The 12,373-nt window shown below is 46.9% G+C and overlaps 1 protein-coding gene across 7 annotated transcripts in view; it reads right to left on the bottom strand.

Annotated features, from left to right (window-relative positions):
* Positions 1-12,373, bottom strand: part of FNDC3A (fibronectin type III domain containing 3A) — a 1,489,010-nt gene that overhangs the window by 235,165 nt on the left and 1,241,472 nt on the right. For all 7 annotated transcript variants that reach the window (XM_086934979.1, XM_086934981.1, XM_086934980.1 and 4 more), the window contains one exon: positions 10,700-10,912. In XM_086934979.1, coding sequence (XP_086791105.1) covers positions 10,700-10,912 — 213 coding nt within the window. The remainder of the gene's footprint in view (positions 1-10,699; positions 10,913-12,373) is intronic.

Genomic DNA, 12,373 nt, shown 5'->3' on the forward strand with positions numbered 1-12,373 from the left:
GACCTCTGCCCTTGGCGCTGTTTCCACGATAACCACCTCTAATTTGTTTGGTGTATGTGGTTTGCGCGCCACCTTTATTGTACTGTGTTTTATGGGACAGCTGGCTTCTGGAAACACCTCTATTGCCTGAGCGACGAAAAGAACCACCCCTGAACTGCTGCGACTGTAGAGCCCCCATAGACTTTACAGTCTCAGTGTCTTTCTTGATTTTCTCCAAGGTGGTGTCCACCTCTGGGCCAAATAGATGATCAGGGTTTACTGGCTGATTCAAAATGGTGGTCTGTATCTCTGGCTTTAACCCGGAGATTCTGAGCCAAGCATGTGGTCTCAACATGACACTAGTTGTCTGCTGCGTCCAGTGCACATTTTATAGAAGCATGTGATATGAGCTTCCCTTCCTGTATTGAGCATCTCAGCTGCCTCCTTATATTCATCTGCCAGGTGCTGTAACAGGGTCTCCAGTGTGTCGTAATGGGCCCTGTCATACCTGGCTAAGAGTGCCTGAGTGTTTGAAATGCGCCAGATAGTGGCCGCTTGAGCTGCCACCATTTTCTCTGATGCCTCTAGCACCTTAGATTCTTTATCTGGGGGAGGAGCATCACTCGTTGTTTGGGAATTAGCCCTCTTCCGGGCATTAGAAACAACAAGAGAGTCCAACGGCAACTGTCCCTTAATGTAGGTAGGGTCCCCAGGCGCCGGTTTGTACTTCTTTTCAATCCTGGGGTTTATCACCCTGGTTCTTGTAGGCCCCTTAAATATTTCCCCAGCATGTTTCAAGACACCCTTCAACATAGGCAGAGTCTTGAGAGTCCTCTCTGAGGTGGAAAAGGTGTCGAACAGAAAGTCTACTTCTTTAGGGTCAGCATGGAGCTGGACGTCATGATTCTTGGCTGCCCTTTCAATGAGTGCAGTAAACGCAGCCGAATCCTCAGTAGGCGATGTTTTTACAGCATACACCTGAGTGTCTGGAGCAGTGTGTGGATCTCCAGGGTCAGCAGCATCTGCCCAAGGTTCATTAGTATCATCCGGATCAGTGTCCACAGGATAGCTGTATTCGTCATTATCACCATCCCCAGTTTCCACATCTGAGTAAGTGGGCGAGACATCATGGCCACGTGGAGATACAGGTTCTACAAGAACAGGATTGCAGTTTAAACATGGCTGAGACATCTGTGTTTTGTGCTTGCTTTTATGAACCAGTGTCTAAGCTGTGGCACGTCGACGGCCATTTTAGGAACGAAAGCCTTCGGCACCACTTTCGGTGGCAGCGTGAAGTGTATGGGCGCCGACGTCTTTTGAGGCTTATCGGCAGGCTTCGAAGGTGGAGTATCCTTAGGTCCGACAGCCGAAGCCTTGTCCTTGATGCGCTTCAGTTATTCTGCCACCTGCTTCGAGAAGGAGACGGACGGCTGCGTCGACTCGACGGAATCCTTCGAGGCACCACCAGGCGTGGACTCGGGGGTTGTACCGCTTTTGGCCTTGTCCGGCCGACGCGGAGGCTCGAGAACCTTCTGATCACCGAGTCCTTTGTCGGTGTCGACTGTCTTCGGCGCCGATTTTTTCGGGTCGACGTCCTTGACCTTTGCCTTCGGCATGCCAGACTTTGGATCGACGTTCGTTAGCGGCCTCTTCGGGTGGATAACGCTCTTCTGCTTCGTCGGTGCCGATAGATCCGAGGACTTCGAGCCGACCAAAGCAATACGCACTTTCGGTTTCGATTTAGGCTCTAGTGCTTTTGGTTGCGTGGAAACCGGTGCTTTCACTTCCGGTTTCGATTTCGCAACTTGCGGCTCCTTAGACATGTCCGAAGCCGAGCCCGAAGGCGGGGCCATAGAACTTATTGGAAGATCTTGGGTAAGGCCCTGTGGCGATCCCTCGACCCGAGCCTTATGAAGTGTCTTGGCCCCAGAATCAGTTTGTGGGCCTAGCTCCTCGCTCGAGCTATCTTCCCTGGCCCCAAAGGCCCCATCGTCGTCTCCTACCTCGTCGACGACGTCTTCCACATCGAGCATCTCAACATCAGCGTCGTAGCTGGAGTCGACCTCCGATGCGGTATCCGACAGGTTTTCTCGAACCTCCCGCTCTGCTCCTTCATCATCCCCGGCATGGAAGATGTCCACCGGTTCAGGTGCCGTCTGCTGGGCTTCCTTGCGCGCAGCGCGCCGATGCAGAAGTGTCTTCTTGGATCGAAAACGGGAACAAGCCATACAGCTGGCTTCATCATGATCCGGCGACACGCACTTGTTGCACACCGGGTGGACGTCGATGTGGGGATATTTCGAGTTGCACACGGGACATCTCTTGAACGGGCTCCGTTCCATGATGGTTTGTCGATAAGGCCTCTGGCGTCGACCGGGGCTTCAGCGTCGAAAAGCACGCGGCTCTTCTGGATATCCGGCTCGGGAACTGAGCAGGAACAGAACTGGGCACCGATCGCAAGACAATACCGACGAAAAAACTAAAGGCCTTTTGGCCTAAAGAAACTTTTTTATCGATTCCGACTTGAGTGAACCAATATGCATCCGAACCCAATTGCGGAAAAAAACAATCTGAGGATGGAGTCGATGCCCATGTGCACTGTAGTACAGGGGAGGAGCCACCTATCTCGTGATACTTCGAAGACTCTTCCAGGAAAACAATGTGCGATCATCCGGACCCAACACTAGGCGGCGATCTATGCACAGATATGAATTCAGCAGCCCACATGCCTCGAACCCACTAGATCCTCCCAACTCCCTGTGGCTTGAGACCAGTTGTTGGTGAGCCATTCCTGGAAGGGGAGCATATGTAGGTGGGCCCGAGGGATGAGTGGGATGCATGACGACATCATGCCCATGAGTTTCATGACTTTTCTCACTGTCAGAGACTGACCCCTCTGGTAGAGGGAGGTTTCCTGTTTGATAGCTTGTATCCTCTTTTGCGCTGGGTAGGCTCACACGTTCTTTGAATTTAGCGTTTCACCTAGGAATTTTTTTTTTTTCTGGCCTTGTGGTGGATGTTTTGTGATTTATGGAGAATCCTAGCTCTTGCAGCGTGTGGATTGCAGTTTGAACATGGCTGAGACATCTGTGTTTTGTGCTTGCTTTTATGAACCAGTGTCTAAGTAGGGCAGACGTGCATTCCTTCCCTACGCAGGTGTGCCGTGACTGCAGCTAGGCACTTGGTAAAGACATGTGGTGCAGCTTTTATTCCGAAAGGTAGTACTTTGAACTGGTAGGGTGTTCCATTGTGCAGAAACCTGAGATATTTCCTGTGTTCCTTGGTCATAGGTATGTTTATATAGGCTTCTTTGAGGTCTATTGTTGCCATGTAATCCCCTTTTTGAATTATCTCTTGTAGTGTAGTCATCTTGAAGTGCTGTGTTAAAATGAATTTGTTTATGAACCTTCGGTCCAGGATTGGTCTTAGCGGTAAATCCTGTTTTGGATCCAGGAAATACGGTGAGTAATTTCCTTTGAATAATTTCTCTCTTGGTACCAATTTGATTGCTTGTTTTGAAGGTCTATGATTTCTGCATTTAACTGTTTGAGTTCTGATCTGAGGAACTTCTTTATCCTTTGTGGGTTTGAAGGTGGTGTTCTGGTTAGTTCTATGCAATACCTGTATTTTACCAGATTTAAAATCCATTTGTCTGTGGTGATTTTTCTCCACTATTGTTTGTATTGTGTTATCCGTCCTCCCACTGGTGTTGTGTGTGGGTCTTTGTCAATGTAGGAGTCAATTAGAGCCATTTCCTCTTCCTCTTGAGGCGTGGCCTCTGCCTCTTCCTCGAAAGGGCTGCTTGGGCTGTTGCTGCCAACCTTGGTATCCTATTTGTTGGCTTGTGTGTTGGCTATTTCCTTGGCCTTGTTGTTGGCGTGACATTTGCTGACCCAGCGCAAACGCTCCTCTTCCTGTAGGGTTTCTGCTGTTAAACACACCTCTTTTAATGGTTCCTCTTGGCTGCAGAGCTTCCATTGCTCTTGCCGTCTCATTATACTTTTTGATTTGTTGTAGTGATTTGTCCACCTCCTTTCCAAATGGTGCTTCCCCTGTGAGAGGCCTGTCAATAATGGATGTTTGAACCTCCTGTTTAAATCCTGAAATTCTTAGCCAGACATGTCTTCTCAAGGTTGTACATGTTCACATCTGCCTGCTGGCAGTGTCTGCTGCATCTGGTGCAGATTTAAGGCATGTGTTGGCGCTGTTTTTGCCTTCCTGGACAATAGATTTACCCCTTTTCTTGTCCTCCTCGGGGAGTTTGTTGATAGGCTCATCGATCTCATCCCATTGTTGGTGTCTGTATCTGTTTAGTAGGGCATTAGAGTTTGTGATGCGCAACTGCGTCGCTGGCTCTTTTTCCATCTTCCTGCCCACCATATCCATCTGTTTGCTTTCCTTTTCTGGGGGGGTCCACTGTTAGAGATAGCATTTGCCCTTCTCCTGGGTGTGGTAACGATGATGGAGTCTGGTATAGTGTTCCCTTGAATATATTTAGGGTCCTTGGAGGAGGCTTTGTACTTCTTCTCAATCTTAGGTGTTATCCCTTGCTTGAGGCTGGTTCTTTAAAGGCCTCCTTGCCTTGGTCAAGAATGCTTGGCAGCATTGGCAAGTACGGAGTCCCCTTGTTGGCTGGGGCTAATGTCTCTATAAGGAAACATGTGTCACCCTTCTCCTCTTCGAGGGGCACTCCGAAAGTGTCTGCTGCCCTCTTAACCAGTGCGCTGTAGAAGGCTATATCACCTGGTGGTGATGCTTTCGAGCGATAGCAGCAAATTTCTTCTTCGGGACTTTCGGTGTCGAAGCCATTCCATATGTCCTTGAAATTTTCTGAGGCATCCTCCTCTTTGGCAGCATCTGGGTATTCCTCGGGATCTTCCTCACGAGGTTCGGGGTGATTTGAAAATCTCCTCTTCCTCCCCGTTGGTGTCTTCCGCCCCTTCGGCATCACCGTTTTTCGTTTTTAGGGGCTGGGACTTTTGGATTTTGAAAGTAATTCAGCGAAGTGTCGAACTCCTTTTTCTTCTGGAGAAGAGTTGCAATTTCGGCTTTGAGTCGTCTTTTCTTTTCGACCTCGAGGGCTTTCTCAGCGTCGGAGGCCGGAGACTTTCTTTTCTTGCTTGCGATTGCCTCTGGTTTCGACGGCGTTGCGCTTCCCTTTGTGGTTTCGCGTTCAACCCTTGTTTTCGGCACCTTGTGCTATTTTCCCTCAACAGTCTCCCTTGGAAGGGTTCCGTGGGGTTCTTTTGATTGTGGCTGACCTTTAATCGCCCTTTTCTTTGGTGTCGGGCTGCCTTAGCCTGCACCTTGCTGTCATGGCCCTTCGGTTCCGACGAATGTGTATGGTGTCTTACCTTTTCTGTCTTCTTCCCTGTATCACCCATTCTCTTGTGGGTGGGTAGATTTTCGGAGTCTCCTTCTAGAACTTCGACGTTTGAACCTTTGTGCGTCGATTCTGCCGGAACTCCTTGGTCTACTTCATCACTGGAGAGGCCTAGGTCTTTCAGTGAAATCTTATTTGAAGTCTGTGACATCGTTGTGTTGTGAGCCTCTCTCTGCTTTCGGTGTGTCCTGAGTGTTTTCAGCTGGAACACAGTGCAGGCCTCACAGTCCTTGTCCTTATGGTTCTGGGCAGGCAGAGGTTGCACACGTTGTGTTGGTCACACTGTGCAAACTTGTGGTGGAACTCGGGGCAGAATTTGAAGGGGGTATTTTCCATGCCCCCTACCTCGCCATTTGTTGACCCTTGTTGTCCCTTTGTGTCATCAGAGTTCTGTCCCTCGATCTGTTATCGATGCCGATGGATGGTGGAGTTTACTTGAATTATCGTCTTTTTCTTTTCTTTTCTGGGCTTTTCCTGCATTTTTTTCCGGAGCCTACCATCTTGCTCCCAGCCAACGGCGGAAAAAAGAATCTGAAGATGGCTACCACGCATAACAACCTCCAAGGCGCCGCCTGACGTCACACAAGGGAATGGCATCAAATGGTGGTCTTCGATGCCCAAAACAAAAACAAAAAATGAAGACTATTCCGGACCCAACCACTAGATGGCGGAATAATGCACAGCATGTGAATCCAGAAAAGGATTCACGCTGCAAAACTACTGTTTCCTAATGTGAGCTTACTCGTTTGTTTAAAGATTCAAAACCACTCTTGCCCTTGGACTTTGCAAACATCTTTGGGATGGTGTGTGTTACACTGGGGCTTGTGCGGGAGGGGGGTACAACTATCAATCGAACTAGGAGCGGTCTCTACCCCTTCTGCGCCGAAGTCTAAAATTTCCTCACAATCAACCGGGAGGCTATCAATACGGTCGAGGACGCAGTTGCTCCCTGCATGTTTTAGTGCTTTCTTAGCCTTCTTAGCTTGCCCTATTCTGTCAGCCCTCTCCCTCTCCCACCTTTCTTTTTGCAATCAACTCCACAGCAATTAGCATAGTGGCCCAGGAGAAGGAGGGGAGGAAAGAGTAAAGTACAGCGTTAAGGGGCGAACTCAAACACAATCCTCTCTTTGTAACCACAACACAGCTTGTTATGGTCTGCTGCGTATATACTATTTTGAGAAACAAGGGAACCCGCTAGGTACGCACGGGCCAGGGGTACTAATATTATCAAATAACAACGGTCCTTGACAATTAAGTTTACAAGCTTTAAATAATTATAGGCCACAATCTGCACTATAATAAATGAGGTGTCCAGCCGGACCCTATAATTTAATCAATGAAAAGATAAAAAGCAATTACAAGAGGGCACATATATAGTGGGACATAATCCTGTATCCAAGACATACAACAAGGCAAGTCAAAACAATACGTACTAATATATACTAAGCGCAGTGAGCCCCTATTAAATACTAGATGAAGCAAACCCAGCAATACCACAATGAAGTTAAATATTGGAGGGGAGTCCCAGCCTTTGCCAGGTCCTGACCGGCACGGATGGGCCCGTCCTTGGTCCAGGCTTTGCCCACGCGGGTCTCACGCTGAGGGGCACCTCCGTGTAATTTATGCACTCCGGCGCATAGATTTATGATTGCTGAGGCCCCCACCCGGGTTGAGATTGCTGGGAAACCAGAGTCCGGGTAAGCGCCCTTTGTCTTCTGCGCATGGCAGCCCCCGCCAGTAGTCTGAAGCCCATGTTGGCTACATCAAGGGCGAAGTCAATAGTTTCTGAAGCTGCGCATTGTGCTTCTAAGAGTATTTTCTGTGCTACCTGCCTTCTGTCCTCTGGTATGAGGTCTACTAAACCTGCCATATCTGACCACATCTGGTGGTCATAGTGGACACTAACGGCCAATGCATTAGTTGCCCTGATCGTAACTGCGGCCATCAAAGACATTTTCTTTTCCAAGAATGTGCATTCTGCACCTTTCCCTATCAGGTGAGTAGTCACAGCATTTTTGGATCATCTTTGTGCCGCTTGGGGGGGATGACCGAATCTGCCTGAGGTGTCAATGAGGCAAGATGGGGAATCCTCAGGAGCCCTATACTTCTTCTCAATACGAAGAAGCACCGGTGGAATTGTCGCTGGTGGCTTCATGATTTTGATGCCTTCCTGCCATATATAATCGATAACTGGTATTGAAAGTATTGATTTTCTGGTGTCCTCTTTAAAATCATATAAGAAGAATTCGGTCTGCTTGACCGTTGTAGGCAAATGAAATCTGTTGGCTGCACTCTCCAATAAATTATGGAATCCACCAATATCTTCAGGAGGAGAGTCAAATGGTAGATGTGGAAGATGGGGGTATTGGTATGACATAATCCTCCAAAGAGTCCGGATCAAAGATTGGATCTGGCAACTCACTCTCTTCTCTCTCTTCATCCAGAGAAGAGGTATCCCTTACTCACGGGTCTGTTGGCACTGGGTGAGGATCAATAACAGGTGTGGCTGGTGGCTGAATAGCAGGTGGAACTGGTGTATCTGTCTGATGTACCAGCCTGTTGGGCTGATCCTACTGCAGTGGAAAACATTAGCTGTACTCCGCCAGCAGTTTGGGCTGGACTGTTCCCATGAGGCACAGGGTCAGACTGATTTGCATATGGCCATGTCTGAACTGGGGTGGCAGAGTGGGCTAAAGAACGGTGATGGATTAAACCCAGATCTGTTGGCTGGGTTTGAGTGTTTGATTGGTTCAGATGCTCCGTCCATCACCACCCCCTTTTGTACCACTTTGTTCGCCATAAGTTGGCAGGGTATGCTCAGACGTGAGTCCCTTGCTCACTTTGCCACTGGATTCAAGCAAGCCTGGCTGAAGGCGGCTGTAATGCCAGAAACCGGTCCTAGGAAGCTTGTTTCCGGTCCAGGGAAGGCATGGCTTGGCAGTCGGGCTGGACTGTTCCCATGAGGCACAGGGTCAGACTGATTAGCATATGGCCATGTCTGAACTGGGGTGGCAGAGTGGGCTAAAGAACGGTGATGGATTAAACCCAGATCTGTTGACTGGGTGTGAGTGTTTGATTGGTTCAGATTCTCCGTCCATCACCACCCCCTTTGTACCCGCCCCACCCAGTATGGAGCAGTCCTCACTTGCAAATGGAGAATCACTTTATAGCTGGTAAAGGCCAAGCACCAGCACACCTATTTTGACAATTTTCTAAGGGCACAGACTTTACGCCTCTCACCTCTTTTCCCTTTGGCAGGGCCTCCATAGAGGCCCAGGCGCATCATAGCTCTAGTGCTAGTGCTGTGGACTACATCATTAGTCACCTGGTGCTCTAGCCCTCCTGCCCTATGTCATCTGCCTTTGCATAGTGAGTGTTCACTTCTCAGGCCACTCCAACACTCTGTCCACCCAGGTACCGCTCTGTTCAGGCAGAGCTCAACGCCAGCCTCCCTTTCTGTACTCCAGCAAGTGGGCTGGCATGTTCTCCTGACTCCATCAGTCCTTGCCCAGAACACAAAATATTATTTTGTTACTTAAGAATTAACAAGCTTAGAACTTTTATGACTCTATACAATACCAAGACACCTACAAGTATGCTTTGCTCAACTTTGAATTGTACATGACTGTTTCCCTGGGTATCTGCGAGCCAGGTGAAGAATCACAGGAATGCTTCCAAATTCTATGGCCCCAGGCCACAGTCATATATTTTTTAAAATGCCAGATCAAGGGTTTGGTGTACATACATTTTTTTCTGTGCATGAAAATAAAATCTGTAAGCTACATTTTTACTCATCAAAATGTAACATTTCTATTGTGCAAACTTGCACTCTTCATTGCCATTCTTTATAAATACTTGCTTAGGCACCTGGCGTTATAAGGATAAGACAGTACAAACAACATCGTGCATGAGACTCATTCATTTGTTATGGCCAGTGCCTGCTGAGCTACAGATTCAATCACTGCAAGTTCAGATTGGACTGGCTGCTGCTCTAGCATACTCCACGCTGAATCCTGCATATAAGTTGTGCTTGTACTCTAGGACCAAATGTTCTTTTAGCCATTGGTCTTTCCACAAACACCACCAACACTGGAGCCTTGTGATGTGCACGTATTCAGCGAGTAGTTTAATCAACCCCTGTCAATGCAGGTAACAGTGGTGGGGCCATCTAAGGGGGGATTCCGAGGGACGATGCGGAGGGAAAATTAATTATTTATTTCATTTTCCTTCTGCACCGTCCCACGAAATCCCTACTTACCCGGCCCCACCTCGTTTACCGGCACGGACCACGGCTGAGTTCAACTGGGCTGGTTATTTCACAGACCCAGCCTGTTTTGTAGCATTCTATTGAATGTGTGTATCCTCTATGCCAAGACCACATGGAATTGTCAATTCACAGCGGCATCTGGTGATAGGTCAGTATAGTCTGTGTTACGTCCACTACAGTCAGTTACTGAAAAGATGTGAAGAGCACTGATGCCTGCAAATATACACATAGCACAAGGGCTTTCCATAGTTGTTTCCCATTGTCTCTTTATCATTCGCAGACAAAAACATAAATGCACACGTGCTGTAGCCTCGTGCGCATATTTTCTATATACCAGGGCCAGTTGGTTAAGTCATTTTGCAGGCACAGGAAATGCTGGGCCCAATGTGAGGTTCATCCATTCCAGGCTCTGCTGAATCAGTAAATATACAAATATGACCAGTGCTGGGGAGTCCTGATATGAACGTACCCTGGTCAATCATTCACAGACTCATACCACACACATCCTCGTTGTTGGTCTGAACACTGCAGAATGAAAGTGCTCGGTGATGCATATCCATAAAGTGATAACAACTAATCTTCCACTGTTGTGACTAGGGAGGAAAAATTGCCAGGCCAGATGCGAGCACCAAGTTAAAGTTAAAACTGTAGACTACCCGGCCACAAAGCTAAAAAAATTGCTTGAGGCCAACAAACGGAGATTAAATATGACAACCAGATCCACATACAAATAGCTTGGTTCTTTTTTTTCCTTAATCTATTTAAACCTACATAGGTCTGTCCTAGGAGGACTCTCAGCAGGATCCCTGGAAGAAACCAACACAACACACTAGCAGAGCCCTGTGAAGATACCTGTGGGGAGAAAACTCTGCTGTTTCATTTTCAAGTCCCATACCTTTTTTATCGCCTTGCTCTTATTATACTACACAAATGTGTTTATCTGTAGTACCCAATATTGCAGTCAATTGCAGTGCTTTTAAGTTTGCTTGAGGCTCTTAAGAGTAAGGTACTATCAATATTGCATAACACTAAAGCAAAGAGTATCAAAGAAGAATGGGTTAAATCCTCACCTCCCATTCTTATCCTCCATTTGAAGGTGATACTGGATGGAATCTGCAGCTATAGTTTTTATGGCTCCATCTCCCCACTTCAGCTTCAGGTTCTGGTGGCTGTACACAGCACACTCCAGGCGTGGTGGATCTGGCGGGAGAGGCTTTGTTTTCAGTTTCACTGTGTGGCTGAAAGGGCCGGCTCCAAGGCTGTTCAAAGCTTGAACTCGTATTCTGAAGAAAAAGAGTAGAATGGTGGGCATGGCTCAAAATCGACCACAGGCAGATTTTTAATAGATGGCTCAGATAAAGTGTGTGTTTTTGTCAAAGAAACAGGTTGTGTAGATTTTAAATAATGAGTAGGGGAAATATTATACCATACATGATAATCATTTCCTCATCATACTGAATAAGAGTTACAATATTGTTGTGAAATTCTGAAATGCAGCTCTAGACTCAGTTAGCAAATGAGATCAATTTTTCCAGTGAGATACCATTCCACAATTCTACGTAAGCTATAAGTAGAGATGAATTTTTGGGAATCCCAATTTTTTTTATTGGATCCCTAATAGTGAAGCTTGTGCAAGGACCATCCGGAAGAAAATTAGGTGCCCACAGGTCAGTGAAGAAGGTAGCAATAATAATAATAAAAAGGAGTCACCTATAATAACATGTACAGGCTGGATGGTATCACAATTGATATCTGTAAACTGATGGAAGGGGCTTCTCCTTACAATCAATATATAAACGAAGGGCAGTTAGGCATGACTCTGTTACTGTTAAGGGGCATAGTGGACTGCGATTTAAAATACCTCACTTATCCAATTTTTGTATCAGAGGATCTTTCAGGAGGTAAGTATTGATGCATAAGGCTCTAAGATCATTGGAGGAATACATTAAAAATCGGGCATAGTGGCTGGCCCCTGGTCATGGCCATGGCTGGGCGCAGCCAGCCTTATCTTTGGCGCTGCAGATGTCTTAATAAGGACCTGGAGCTCTAACAGACTCTGATTGGATGGCCCATCAGCAATCGGTGAGGTCCCCAGCACGTCTAACAGCAGGCAAAAAAGAACAATTTTAAAACAAGGTGTTCAAGTTCAAAAAGGAGTGTAAATAGGCAAAATAACTCAGCTGTTAGGTGTTCAGGTGCTAACTTAATGAGCTAGATCATCAAGAAGCAATGCTCCATGCTAAAGTTATTACTGACACCTACAGTCATACCTCGGAATCCTTTAGAGGAGGTAAAAAAGAAATTCTGTGTCCGGACCACCAAATATATCAGTCCTACAGCTTAAGGATTGATAGCATGGTATTGCTTGAAATGAGCAATATTTTCTATTGCATGGTTGATATAGTGCAATAACCAATCACATATTGTGCTCCTGTTTTCACCGAAGCACCTCCAGCTAGTTCTGAAGGAGGGAGAAGCTTGGATGATCAATGAAGCCTTAACCTTTTTTTTATTGGAGATAATCTAATAGAATATATACACCTAAAAACCAAAGATTACAGGGGTGTTACAGTTAGGCTCAGATATCACTTGTACAAAACGAGTGAAATTCAGCAGTTATAGTTAGCTGAGCTAACTATAACTTCCCACCCTGCAATTCACTGCTTATGACCTGGCATATTACATCACTCATGTTCAGTGACATCATTGATGACATCTCAAATTTAATTACTGATGATATCACT

Source organism: Lissotriton vulgaris, chromosome 8, assembly GCF_964263255.1.
Source record: "Lissotriton vulgaris chromosome 8, aLisVul1.2, whole genome shotgun sequence".
Classification (NCBI taxonomy): domain Eukaryota; kingdom Metazoa; phylum Chordata; class Amphibia; order Caudata; family Salamandridae; genus Lissotriton; species Lissotriton vulgaris.